General features: G+C 41.3%; 1 protein-coding gene across 1 annotated transcript in view; it reads left to right on the top strand.

Moving 5' to 3' along the window:
- Positions 1-15097, top strand: part of LOC147724808 (1-phosphatidylinositol 4,5-bisphosphate phosphodiesterase gamma-1-like) — a 731250-nt gene that overhangs the window by 605217 nt on the left and 110936 nt on the right. The window contains exon 25 of the mRNA XM_086966316.1: positions 4692-4855. Within this exon, the coding sequence (XP_086822442.1) occupies positions 4692-4855 (164 nt within the window). The remainder of the gene's footprint in view (positions 1-4691; positions 4856-15097) is intronic.

Raw genomic sequence — 15097 nt, 5'->3', positions numbered from 1 at the left:
CTCAGGGCTGTGGTCTATTCTTTCCTTTTTTCCCTGCCTTTGAATGCTGCATTGTTGACACTTCTCCTTATGGTGTTGTTCGTCATCATTCCTCTTTTCCAATTTTTCTGCTCTTTCCCACATTGTTGCCATACAACTACAGTTTTGTCTAATGGCTCTGCGGAAAAGTTCTCAGAAGAAAACTGATGTGGGCGCGCCGGGGTGGGGCTTATGTCACCTCGCTGACGTCAGGTTCATGGACGACGCCTGGGCGGAGTCGCTTGATGCCAGCCCTCCCCCGGCGCGTAGGCATGCTGTGCCAAAAAGTTTTACGGGTCCAGTCTCATGCCTGGGAGATAATTGTACGTGAAGGAATCTGCGGATAGTATCGTCTCTACCAGATACAACGTTACCGAAGGTAAATAACTCGTATGCTAGGTTTTGTGACGGGGCACATTAGGGCACCAAGGAGTTGGGGGGTGGTACAACTTCTGCATGAGCCCCATCCTTCCTGGCGACAATGCTGTGTGCAGTGTGAGAGGCATGGAGAGAGTTGCTGATGTGTTGTGAAGATACTCTTTAACAAATTATAGCCTGGACACCATTAGCTGTTTTGTAACCATCTGTGTCGTTAGTGGTATAGCTTTCTTTTCTGGCCTGGTCGATAGCTGCCTATTGCAACCTGTGCTAGGCCCTATGTTTTTTTTTTAAATGTAACTTTTAATTGAGTTTACACCAAACAGAGCAGCCATGGCACGACACAATCCACATCATCAAACAAACTTTCAGTGAACAGATTTAAACAAAAAATCTAACAAACAGAATATCATCTTTAACCAATGATAAGTGATAAATAGAAGCACAGCATTCGGGCACCGAGAAACCCTTTTTGGGTATCTGTGCGCATTATAAATGTAATTTGATAATAATAATAATAAAATTAATCCCCACCATACGTCCATATTTTAGATGCCGGTTTATTTATCTATTTCCCGGACACCTTCCTGCACATAAACAATCAATGGTGTTTTGCTGTTTCTATGTGTGCTGTACAACGCAGCACTCATAGAAACAGCAAAAATTATGAAAAATTATGCATTTCTCCTCGTTTTGCCAGGGTAAGACCAGGTTTTCCCTGGTCTTAATTTTAGGCACTGCCTCATATTTACTCCACCCTTGTAAATATGGGGCAGCATTAAAACCAATGGATGTTGTGGTGGAGTGCCCACCACAACAACACCCATTTCCTGCCGCTTCAATGCTAAGTATTGCGTGAAAGGGTGCCTTAATTACAAGGTGCGTTAAGCCACATTAAGTGGCTTAACGCTGCCTTGTAAATAAGGCGAAGCCCATATCACCACAGGAATGTCTCTAAAAGTGACATTCCTATGACGATAGGGGCTTGTAAATATGCCTGTAAGAGTCCTAGCCATAGCAATTCCAGCTGTATCTGTCAGAGATCACCTTGAATGTGTAGAGTGGCCAGTTTAGTATCAGGATACACCAGCCAACCTAGTACTGTCCCCAATGTGTTGAAGATCCCTTTCCAAAAAAAGGGAAAGTTTGGTGCATTCCCAAATTGTATGCAAAAATCTCCATCATACTTATGACGTCTCAAACACTTTGGGGAAGCGATCATTTCTCTCCCCCACAGCCTAACTCTTGTAAAATAGACAATCTCGGCCGGGCCCTTTGTTTAACTCTGTGATGTTGGGTTCAAATCCCAACAGGACAAATTCCCAGGTTGATAAAATAAGGGCCATTGAGTTGGGGAACCTATAAATATCTGTTCTCCTGTATTGGATTTTGCTAGGATTCACATACTTGAATTATTCTAAATTGATATTTTTTCCCCTTGGTCGGGCTAGAAATAAGGTAGCATTAGTTGTCTTCTGTGAAACACGTTGCTAGAACCAATATTTCAGCTGAAGCTGGAGCTTTGATTGCAATCAGGGGACAATGGCCATGTTCCTCATCATTGCAGTTCATAGTCTCAAGGGCTCAACCCCTAGCATTTGTTTCTTCTCATCTACCAGAAGATTATAAACAAATTCTGCCTGCAGCCAGAGCATCTTCCACTCTTCACACTTCTAACATGAAATGGAAGTGATTTTCATTGGGCACTCTCTAAGAATTTAGACAGCTCTTGATCTCCTCACATTAGATTCTGACTTATCTTCTCCGTCTCTCCAGTACACTTCTGTCAGGGGACATCGAGCTCAAGTTTTCTGATTTTTAAGAAGACCTAAATGCAAGTCTTTATTCTCTTCCAGAATAATCAAAGAATTCATGAATGGGCTCCTTCAAACTTTTCCATCAAAAAGCCTACACTATCGTTGGGAACTTAATACAGTGTTATCAGCCTTCATGAAACCCCCCTTCAACCTATCCATAGATATTTTGCTTAGCATTTGTTTTGGAAGACTTCTCTCTTGCTCCCTATCCTGTCAGTCAGAAGAACAAGCGAGATTCAAGTTTCTCTATAAAAACCTTACATGAGTTTTCTTCAGCACCAATCCAAGCTTTATCCATGCATATGTCTTCTTTTTATGTGAATCAGTCATTGTGCCTTCCTTCTTTTTGAGGCAAATTACAGCAGCTATAGTCTGTCAACATTAAAAGATTTTTAAAGTCTCCATAAAAAAATACTGTGGGCTTCAACCAATTCAATCAACTCTTTGTAGTGTGGGACAAGAAAACAACGGAAAATACTTTTCAAACCGTGCCTTAGCAAAATTGAGTGTCACCTACATCCTTGCAGGTGATGCTGAAGTGGGCAGACTACTATCTGGTGGGGTCAGAGCTCACTCTGCCAGAGGCATGGTAGCTTTGACTGCTGATGTTGTCAGATTACCCAAGAGGCGATCTGCATACCGATGATTTGGGAGGGTGACATGTTCCTTTGTCAAGCATTACTGCCTTGGTGTACAGTTGTTGGCAGAGTTGACTGTGTCTCAGACATTGCTGCAAAACATATTTACTTATGGTGAACCTTATTCCTACCTACTGCTGGTTTTTCCTATGTTAACCTATATTCAAGCAATGCTGGAGATGAAATTGTTACTTACCTGTCCCTACAGTTAAAGTGTAGATGTGGAGTTAGAATAGTAAATCTACATCTATTGTTATTTACTTGCGTGGTAGTCAGTATTCTGGCTTCAAGATTTTTTAGTCCATTGATTTGAAAATCTCGATAGTCTGGAAGTACACTGTCTCTGTATAGCCTGACCGGAATGGCAAGTGCCTTCTTTCTGCTGATAAACGTGGTCCTCTATTTCAGAATATAAAGGTAGAAGACTATGAAGGAATGGTCCTACCAGGTCTGCGGTTGGTCCAAAGTGTTGGAAGTATTGAGCATGTGTAGGAGTGGTAACTCAGGTGTGTGTATCTGCCTGAGTTGGGTCACCCACCATCTGGATGAAGTCCAGGGCCTCCATGTTTTTGAGGTAGCCAAGTGCTGTTGTTTGGACTATATCCTGTTAATCCATAAGTTAAAATCACCCATGACAACAGTTGTTGTGGCCTAAGTCTGCGGTTTGGGGGACATGTTGAAGAATTAATCAGGAAAAGGTGGACTGCATCCCAGAGGGCCCTATACCACTGCAAACTGTTGAAATGAATTATGCATCAGATAACTTCACATTTAGAGGATAGATACACTGCACTAGGTAGCTCTGAGCATGTACGTGTACCTGTGTGGACTATCCCTTCCCCTTACTTAGCCTCTCTGTTTCTAGGAGTGATCTAAGCATGGAAGGAGGCGGTTCTTGGGTTGGTGGGAGAGCGATCATCAAATCAAGTTTTTGTGGTTCTGACTAGGTCACGGTTGGTTCTGCAAAGGAAGTTTTTGACATCTAAGGAATGTTTATAAGCGGAACGGGTGCTGATAAGGCATGAAAGGGGCAACTTCGATTTGAAGGACTGCTTTCAAGCCAGAAAAATCTCACAAGATGCTGAAGGTAATAGGACCATATTTTAAATTCTGTACCTGCCAGTTATATATCGGACACTATTATGAGGAGACTTTAAATCGTTTAATAGTGACGGCATGCTGTTATTAAATAAAATAAACATATTCTGACTCTCAGTTTGTGAGGGTCTATGCATATATGTTATGGGAGCTGACTTGCAAAAGATATGTTTAGTCAAAAAGAATTAAGCTTCCAGACTATCTTAATACCCACAGATAGTGAAAGGGGCCGTTGATCTTCTGAAAGCCAGTCACCTGTAAAGGCAAGTCTAATCCACGCATTTCTCTTGGCACAAGTAAAGTGAGATTTTTCACACTTTTTCGCCCTCTTTGTCCATGTCTTTAAGCTTATCAAATACAATGAGGCATAATCTAGGTTCTAAACTCCTCTGATGCTGAGTAAAACTGAAAAATTGCCAATAGTACTCCACTCAAGGGAATTGTTCTTGGCCCTGTGAAACAAGACCATCATTGTTTAAGGAAGTAGAAAACCATATGTGGAAGATTATTGCTTCTACAGTGCATGCGACAAGTGCAGAGTAGTGGTAGTAGCATAATTTCACTGGTGTCTTGTTATGATATATCACCTCTTCACAGTCTCCCTTTTGGTAGAGGGTGCCCTCCTTGTGCTCTGTGGAGTTGGGTGGGTATTCAGTGGGAATCTTGAGCAAAAAAGTGTGTGTCATCTTTTCTTGCCATCCGCTTGCTTGAGTGTTGCTGTAATGGAATCCATTTTTTGTAGTAATCTCCAAGGAAGGAAGGAGCTCCAAACAGTTTGTGTTCACCATCCATTCCCAGCAGATGTCGCACCCGACACAGTCGCTTGATGTGGCTACGGACACACTGGAGGAGCTTAACGACTGGGTGGCTAAAATCAGAGAGGCAACGCAAAACGCAGATGCCAGAGTGAGTGGGTGAACTTTTTCTATATAAATCTGTCCATGCCTTTAAGTGTATTATATGCTTATCATGTATGTGATATGAATCTATATATTGAATAATGTTCTCACTGCAAATATTGCAAATTTGGGAAAGGTAAAAATAGAATGCAACAAATGAATACAATTATTTGAACTAGCAGCTAGAGTAAATAAAACAACACTTAGGCCAGTCGTTCATTCAAGCAAAATAAAACAGAAGATCTTTAGAACATTATTAAAGGAATCATTTGTCTGGTTCTGTGGAAGCTTCTCTTGCAGTATGGGAGCTAATCATGAAAAACATTCTTCCCTCTTCTGTTGTGACTTCCGGTCAGCTGACGCAGTTGGGTCATACCAACGGAGTTTCTCCCCCAGTAGCATTGGGCCAAACCATCCCAGGCATTTCAAGGTTGGATGCATACATATAGGACATAGTTTACCCACCATATATAAAGTCTCACTTTCTTGTACTCCTACAGATTCCTTATGCGAACCTCCCACTGGTGCCTGACTCAATCTGTAAATTTGTTTGAGCTTTCATAGCCAGATGGCAGCGCCAGGTGGCACTTGCTTACATCACTAATACATTTTTATGCAACAAGGGAAACCCATAGGTAGTAAGGGACCAATGATGTAAGTATTTTTCTACTCCTATGTTTACTTTATATTAAATAATAATAATGATCCTTCCACTTGGACAAATCTTATGTGGACTTTATTGTATCTCAATGTATATATAAGTAACTCTGTTTGCCGTATATGGGACTGTAGCTCCTTACAAATACGTCACTAATAAAGCCATAGGGTCTCCTCATATGTCATCATAGTTTTATAATGCATGCCTGTGACATCAGTCATGTTTTTTTCTCTCTGCATCTCCAACAACATAGATCTGGAGTGTTAACCGTTTTTGCGCTTTGTTACTCAAGGTGTAAATCAGGATTTAAGTTTTTGTGTAAGATGCTGAAACCAGCTATATGTTTCAGACTGTTGTACAGTGTTTTTGGAAATTACATATACATTGGCATGTTATCTGTGTGAGCAGATGAATCCAAAAACCATAAGAGAAAGTGAGTAAAGCCTGATTGTGGCTTTGTTTTGGAGATTTGAAGAGTCCAAAGGTCATGAGTGTTCTTTTTCACATTCAAGGAGCTTCTCACCATGGTATCATAAAACACACAAAAGAGTTACATTACTTTGCCCTGTCCGAAAAAGCATAATACATTGATGAATCTTCTTCTTTGTCTTCATCTGATCCAGCACCTAATCTGCATGAAATTCAGAATGAGACTCCGCAGGTTAGTGTACCTTCATAGATGCAGCAGACTGAGGCCTTTTAGAAGGCCATGAGGAATATTTCTAGCCTTTCACCAACAGGAAATCCTTCCGGAGTCTTCAGAGTATGATAATGCTTTCCTGTAAGTCACAGCAGTCCCTAGTCTATGGATCCGTCGGAATCATTGATGTTGGTGTGTGTTGAATTGCTTACCGCTCTTGTCACTGTTACAGCCACGATGGCCCCAGTGGCACCAAAAGGGTTGCCAGTGGTATCGGAAACAATGTCATGCTCAGTTCCTATAAAATCCTCCATGTGTTTTCAGAAGCTGTCATAAAGATGGAAAGACAAAAGAAAATGGAGACTTATTTGAGGGACTCTCATTATTGTGATGAAAGCTTCAAGATAGGAATACTTTCATAGAAAGGAGGGCATTTTCAGGTTAGACTCTGATGTCCTGCAGTTCCCAGTTTGCCCTTTACGCGACAGTGATGATGATGATAACAATGGGCATCATTTTCCCTCTGAAAGCTACACAGATTTTTGTATGCTGGAAAAAATGCAAAATGTAAGTACACCTGCTATGTCCCCCGAGTCTGACTTTCAGATCTCTGATGCACCTAATTGAGCAGGTCATGTTCAGTAAAGTATAATTCTCTGGAATTTGACTATTGCACGGCACCCTGAGCAGCCAAAGATGTCTCTGTTTATGCAAATTGTGGGCCTGATTTTGAATTTGGTGGACGGGTTACTCCTTAAATGTGACGGATATCCTTTCAGCTTTATTACAAGTGGCATTCAGTAGAAGGCACTTGCAATTCGGTGGACAGCACATCCGTCATGTTTGCGATAGAGTAACCTGTCTGCTGAACTGTAAATCAGGCCATCTATCCGTTAAGCAAGTAGCCAGTGTGTAATGACGGAAGAAGCGTGATGAAGTTGAGGTAAGTTTTAATGTAAATGTCATAGCAAACAGACTGTCAACAAGGGGAAAAGCTTGCACGACAACGGGCAGCGCGAGGCAGCACACCGGACAGTGACCACGCGCGAGGAGAGAACACTACACAGTGCCGTTCTGCATTTTGGTGACCTCTTATTTTACCACGTTAAGGACCCATGGGGAAACCCTCATTTGATTCCGTCTGTTACAAAGTATGATTGTAGGAAGTACAAACCTGTGCCATTGGATCCCACATGTGTGACCTCTCGTGAAACAAGGCTCTATTCCTGCAATTCAGCTGGATAGAGAAGTGAAGGGTCCGAAAGCTTTAGGGACCTTTTATTTTGCTTTTGGTAGTTCTGAAATATTATCTATAAAAGCAATATAGTTGTTAACCAGGTACATCTGCGCAAGAGGTGGCTTCACCTCCCATGGCTATGTTGACTCAGTCTTATAGACAGCAGTTCCTAGAATTCAGAGTGGTTTTGCTGCTTCCATGCAAGGAACTCAAACTTGTATGAACAAGAGTGAATCAGGGACTAGAGCAATGGGCTACAGTGTAGTGCTCAGGAAGCATGCCTTTATGCTCACTGACAGGTTTTCTGGTGATGTGCCATTTTACGTTAGAATACTGGTTGGTGGAAAGGCAGAGCCAACATTTCAAAGAGAGCTATGTTACAACCTGTTCATTAGTGTTTTTGCTTTGCCTTTTAAGAAGATCCAGTAACAGCATAGGTATTTACGCGGATATACTCATCAGATTGCTCGTTAACTTCAGCCTCTTTTGTCGAAACACCAGCAAGTATTGTTTTCGTTCTTCTAGAGTCAAAAATGGTGGTAGAGGAAGACAAGACGATGTTCTTGCTCATTGCCTTCAAAAGCAACAGTTGTAGAACCGCTCAGTCCTTTCAAGGTTCTTAATCATGACTCTCTAGTTAAGAGACTGGTGGCATATTTTTTTCTCAAAAGTGGGCAAAAGTAAGTTTGGATCATGGGTCTTAAAGGTTCAGAAGTTTTCCTCCCATCCCCTCTCAGTCTTCCCCTTTTTTCCACCCGCCATATTAACTTCTTCAGGGAGGTAATTTCCTCGCTCTTAAAGAAGGGACCAGTAGGGTTCTTCCCTCATTTGCAAAGGGGCCATGGATGCTGTTCACAGTATTTCATAATGCTGAAGAGGGCGTTTTCATTCCATTCTATATCTTGAAATGTTGTACAGATATCAAAGGCTAAATAGGTTAAAATTGTTACTGCTGTAGCAGGCTCTTTAGTGCATTCAGAAGCATCCTTAATCTCCAGGATTTATATTACTATATTTTAATGGTGGAGTATCACATGAAATCTTTAAAGTTTATAGTGGTAGATATTTACTTGCAGTTTAAGGTTCTGCCCATCTTCTTCTCTTCAGCACTGAAGGTGAATGTGGCAGTGATCTTAGCTCATCCTTATTTTCAGGTTTATTTTGCCTACCTATATTTAAATGGTCAACTGTAAAGAGCATCCTCTCTGAAGATATTAGTCATTCTGCTGCACAAACTGGGGTACTCACTCAATGTGGCAAAATCCCAACTTGTCTATTGGCAGTGTCTCTAGTTTATAGGGAAGATTTTGGATATGGTACATCCTAAGAATCTATCCTAAGGTGGAGAAGTGTGGCTCAATGATTAGAGCGGCAGACCCTGATGCAGAGGTCTAGCCCGGACCAGGGTTCAATTCCCCGCCTCGGTGGGTCTTGGGCTCAAAAAATTCCACGGACCTGATAATTCTCGCCTCAGTACCTATTCCAATCATAGAGTCCCACTCTGCAAGTCTGGGCAATAGCTTGCTTAATCTCCACAGGATGCCTGGCCTCCACCTTGGGGGTGCCCAGGAGTGGACGCCTCACAGGGAAAGCCAAGATGGGTTCCACAGCGGTATTCGTACAAGCGCCTTGAGACCCTTGCGGGTGAGTAGTGCGCTATACAAGTATCAATTTACATTTAAGAATCGGTTGCCGCAACTTGACCAAATGGTTACAGATTTTTCGGTTTCTGCCTGGCACACACTGTTCAATGTCTTGTCTCCTGATTTTAATGCCATTGTTTTTTCTGACTACTCTGGTGTGTCAGATGCATTCAAGACAGTGGTATCTGACAAGGCAGTGCAATCAATAGTAGAGCATTCTAAAGGACATTATAGAAATTCCTTTAAATCTACTCCAGATGTGTAATTGGTGGATGCTTTAGTCAAATATGGAGGTAGAGTTTCCGTTCAGACCTCTCTCGCCACAATAGTAGGTTTTGACCAATACATCTCCCTGTGCTAATGTGGATACTTTTTTAATAAATGGTCATTGGCCAAGACAGAATTGATGGATCCCCTTAATGATCTTGAAGTGAGAACTATCAAATAGGCTATAGAGTGCTCTCTTCTCTGGTACAGAAAGGTCAGATGCAGGTTTGATGGACTCAGCTCAGTTGTATTCAGAGCCACTATAAATGTGGCAGGTTGCCACAAAGAGGAGAACTTGGCTATTAGCAGGTCAACCATAGTGAATGGAGAATAGGGTGGAGGACTTTTCTCCTTAGCAGAATGTCTTCTATCTGTGAGTGGGAGCTGCACCAAAATGTTAGAGGGCAATCTTTTTCCTGCCAGTAGAGCTCTTTGCCACAAATAAATAGGAGGTCTAGTATTTTTGTTGTCTGGAGTTTACAAGAGGGGAATCATTGAGGAATACACAGATGTTTCCTTATTGTTGTTCACTATACCTTGCCTTTGCTCCATTTCCTTGAATTCTAAAGGTTGTGCACTTTGTTTGCTGCTACATCGCACACTTCTTGTTCACTGGGCCAGGAAGCCTTGGTATCCAGTCTCATCTCATTCTGGTTCCCTATATAATCATCCTTTGAGGGCAGGTCTCCTATTTCAGCAGGGGGGTTGTTACTACATCTCAACATATGGTCCCTCGGGCAAATTTGCAAATGTGCAGAAACCACATAATACTTTTTGGCACACAGTTCTGTCTCCCTTTTTTAGTGAATAGGGCTTTGCATCTAAATCTATCGGTGGTTGCATGGGAACCCCCTCAAATGCACCCTTGATGCAAAGTAGCTCAAAGGGCTAAATTCCATTACTTTTAGTGTACTTTCCAATGCAAATCAGGATTTACTCTGGAAAGTAAATCCCATAACAACACTTTGCACCAGTTTGCATCACTTTTGTGCCCCCAGACCTGCAATAGTAAATATGCCCCTATATTTAAAAGCTTTGAACATAACAAGTTAGCCTTTTCTGCTTCTAACCTTACTGGTAATGTGATGGAGGTTATGCTTGGATGTATCAGCCATCCACCAGAGCTGTTTCTTGGACTAGATGAATTTGTTTTGCAAATTGGTGCAGTTCAATTCTGTTGATCCATTGTCTGCACAGATCATGGATTTATTAAAGTTTGCTGTTTCATTGACCCGTAAAGGTTTTTACTTTAACAGTTAAGGCTATCTAGCAGTGGAGTCTCCTAAAACCTGGGAAGGCCCCTGGTAAGTAAACATCTTACTGGCCTCTCCACTGCTCTATTTTGGTAATATAATCCTGGCAAAAGTAATAGCAACCCACCTAGCAGTGTTGCTGGAGAATATAGTCTCTCCTGCACAATTAGATTTTGTTGCCCACATAATATTTTATTATTTGTAAGGCAGCCATCTAAGAGCATTATTCTCTTGATAAGAAATATAATCAGATTTGTTTGGTATTCTGGCATATCAGTTAATTGGGGTAAAACAGATTTGTTCCTGCTTACACCAAATACTACTAGATACAATCTGGAATTCTCGATCAAGTGGGCAGAGGACTCAATTAGATATTTATGGAATAATATACACACAGATCTTGAAGCAGTCATCTAATTAAACTATGGCCTGGCAGGACACAGACTAACCCCCAAATGAACAACGGGATTAAACTATTACTTTCTCTGATGGGCATAGTGGCTCTGATAAAACTGACTGAACTCCTGAAATTCCTCTACTTATTTATAAGTATACCCATCCCACTGAAGAAGCTTTGAAAATCTTGTTAATCAAATTGTTATTGACAGACAAACAGCCCAGAGTCAGCTGGAAGACAAGGATGCTCCCTTACGAGCACGATATGTTTGAGGATCCTGACTTAGAGTTTTAGTAACTAGTGAAGTGATATCACTTTTCTAGACATTGGTTTCACCTAGTTGTCAGGCTACCTTACTTAAAACACCAAAGAGGCAGAAAAAAGATGGGGGGTGAGCCCCAAAGGGTTGCCAAGACCATGCGGTGAGGTTCAAACAGTGGCCACCATATCATGGGCTTGGCAGGCCATTTGCTGTAAAACAGTTAAATTTTTTAAAAATTATGTTATATTATCTGGATTTGTAGAGCACAACTTATCACCCGAAATGGCATCCAGGCGCTAGAGCAGGTTTGTAGGTGGGCTCGTGGGTGTGAGTGAGAGATTGGTCAGGAGTATTTAAGTAAAGAGCCAGGTGTTCAGGTTCTTGCGGAATTCAAGAAGCGAGGAGAAGGCCCTAATGTGTTGAGGGAGGGCATTCCAAGTTTTGGGTACAATGTGGGAGAAGGCATGGTTCAATTTCTGCTTTTGCAGATGTGGGGGGTGTGCAAGGGAAAGTGAGGCACAGCACAGGTGTCTTTTGGGTTGGTGGTAGTTGAATCTCACCAGAGATTAAAGTAGCACAAAACCCACTCCCATCTCTTATTACCAAATACACAGTGCTGCAGGCCCTGGACAAGATTGATATGTCCAAACTTGGCCTCTTTTATACAGAAGAGAAATGTATCCTACTAGATCAGTTCAGGTTTAAAGGTATCCCCTCTACATTGGCCATGTTCATAATACTCAGACTGAGACACACAGTACCAGAAAAGATCACTGGGAAAAATTACCGATAAACAATGGAGCACTGCTGCACACAGATAAACTGATCTCCATGAACCATCACACAAACTACTTCACTTCCAGTTCCTCCATTGGACATACTTCTCACCTGCTAAGCAATATAGACTATCTCCGTCTAGATTACAGGATTATCCTCGCTGCAGTGCAGAACATGCACGGTTCCGTCACTTAGGTTGGATGTCCTCCTATATCAAAATACTGGCATGAGATCACAAGCACCTTCTCCAATATTATTGGTAGCGGATTGGAAACATGGCCATCAATCAGGTTGTTGGGATATGTTAGGCCAATCGCTCCAGGAATTAGAAAATTTACAGTGCTGGCGTTGTTGGGCAATCGAAGGATCAACATGAATTGGTGCAGAAGGTTTGCCTGAAAAACATAGCTATATGTAATGACAGAATTGAAACACCCAACAGCCTCCCACCTCTAGGCCTAAAGACATATGGGCACTCTAAGAATGTCCTTAGTTTGAGATAATACGAATGGTTCACATGAGCAAACTCAGACTTCTCAGGCGGCGATGAAACCGCTTGAACAATTCAATTTGAGTAAAAACATTGGATACAGTGACCTACTGCTTGCAGTCACTTAATACGCAATTGGTGCTATTGCCAAACAGACAAAGCAACCAGACATGTAGAACTGATGCCCATTTCTTGTGTAGTTTTGAACTCCACTGCTCGTGGAATAGTCCTTAGTATTAACTGGAGGGGATCACTGCGTATTGGGGTATCTTTCGAACTTTAGACATGATCAATAATTCATGAGTGCTTTGTAGAGGTTGTTGTTTTATTATATCTGTATGTTAAATAGATTACTTAGCAGCAATAAATATCTGCCTGTATTTTTGCCTGATCTGGCTTTTTGTTTAGTTGTTAGGTTTTTGAAAGGTTTCCTACTGCTATTGTTGTTCCTGTGTGTGTGAGGTTTGGCTCTAGTTCTAGCATTTCTGGCGGGCCTTCCTTTTAAGACCATCCATTTTTGTTCTTTTAAATTCTTGTCTTTAGAAGACAGTATTTTTAGTTAGTGAGCTGCAGGATCTTCTTCTTTACTCAGTACAGTCCTTTCTAAGAGCAGCATTACATTGAGTGTAAAACCTTTTTGTCTGTCCAAGGTTGTCTCAGAGTTTCACCTCAGTCAAGTAAATTTGTTTTCTTAGTTTTTTAATTCCACCTCATTCTTCTGAAGATGAGAAGCGTGTACATATCAGTCATTTTATGCACAGTACTAGAGCATTCCTGGTTGATGAAAATCTGTTTATTGGTTATGTGGCCAATAGATTTGACAATACTGTATGAATGCAGAATCTACCTGGGTATATTTCACTGTAAATCGTTTTTGACCTCCTGTGTTTTCACATGGCTAAGAGGCTGGTCTCATGGCTAGATGGCTGGTAGACACTTTTGCCTTATTTAGAGGAGTACTGATTCAGAGTATTTATGAAGCAGCCATTTGACCCTCTTTGCATTCTTTTTTTAACTTTTTTTTGTGTGAAGCATTGCTGTTTGTATATAGACATGATAGCTTCTTTCAAATTTTCTCTGGACTGTTCTCCAATCCTTTTTGTGTGATTTACTTACTCTTTTCCATGAAAGGTGCGTTGGGAGTAGTTCACATAGGGTAGCCTGTGGGATCATCCATCCATTAGAAGGAAATGTTATTTGTCTTTGGTAATGTTCTTTCTGAAGAATGGTTCTACTCCCACCTACATCTCATGCGTATAGATGTTTTCAAAATATGGCCTGTTAGTTGTTCTCTTTACTGCATATATGCCTTGGTAGGAGCCCATAAATAACAATTGAACAGCGGCCACTGGCACCAGTGCAGCTTTCAAAGCTGTTGTAACGTTATGGGCCATTCACATGGCACCATTCGTAAAGGAACCACCTGGTGGCAGCATCTAGATAGGGTGCCTTAAAAAAATGTCTGGATCCATGCAAGAGCCTAGAGGAGGTCCACATTTGGTGTGTGTAGAAGGTCAACCATCCACCTGAAAGAACGTTACCAAACGTAAGTCACTTATTCTTCTGGTTATAACTTGCAGACTAATTATTTTCCCCTTTTCCACAAGCATAACATGATTTGGCATACTCCACTTATTTTCAGAGATTCAGTATTCTAGCAGACTGTCCAGTCAGGAGAACTCCTGACAGGTCAGTTCCTCTGAAAGGCCTGGGTGCTGTGATATATTGAGCAAGCGCTAGGTGTGTTTCTGACCATGTCTGACTTTACTTCCTATTACGCCAAGATTTCTACTTATAAGGGTGTACACTGATTGGTCTTTTCAAAGTTTACCAGGAGATATAACTGCATGGAAAGCTGTGTGACAATAATTAAGAAAAAGCTCTCTCAAAATGTGTCTGCCATTTTGTTTAGTACCCAGAAACACTTCCTCAATCCTAATGTAGTCTAAAAAGCCAAGCAACTACGAACATGTGTCCAAAGCACTCTGTTCCAAGTTGTACTCTGATAGTTCGTTCTGTAACTTAGTCCCAACCCAGGAAATGGCAACAAGTTTTGTGGTGTGGAAAGACAAAATAACTAAGGTGAATCCTTTCTGTCACAGTATAAAGCAGGTTACAGAGCATGAGACCCATTAGAATCTCAAAAGTATGCAAGCAACCTGATGGAATAGGATAACATGAATATGTTTAACGAACTGTAGAGGGAATATGAGCTGATATTTTCAGAACATTGTTATCTGGGTGTACTACACACTTTGACTACCCAGGCCTACATTGAAGGATACCTTGGAGCATATGCTGTTAGAAGCAAGAATATTTGTGTACAAATACTTGAGGGGGCAGCCTCTCAATAAATAACATTGTTAAATATAACATGGAGAGTTAGATGAATCAGTGCCCTAACGGGAAATGATTGATGGATACATTTTTGATGAAAGATGCAGATTGGGAAGATATAGTGGCCGATGAAATCCCATTCCATTCAGTCTATAATTGATTCAACTTAAAATTCTTCATTGAGTGTACCACCGCAGAGCTATCTTTTGCTGAATGGACTTCACTGCTGACCAACTTGTATCAGGTTATTAAGGAATACTGCATTCTACCACACTTTAGGTAAAAGTG

The sequence above is a fragment of the Lissotriton vulgaris genome, chromosome 4_1, assembly GCF_964263255.1.
Source record: "Lissotriton vulgaris chromosome 4_1, aLisVul1.2, whole genome shotgun sequence".
Taxonomy (NCBI): Eukaryota; Metazoa; Chordata; class Amphibia; order Caudata; family Salamandridae; genus Lissotriton; species Lissotriton vulgaris.
This window is presented reverse-complemented; position numbering and strand designations above follow the sequence as displayed.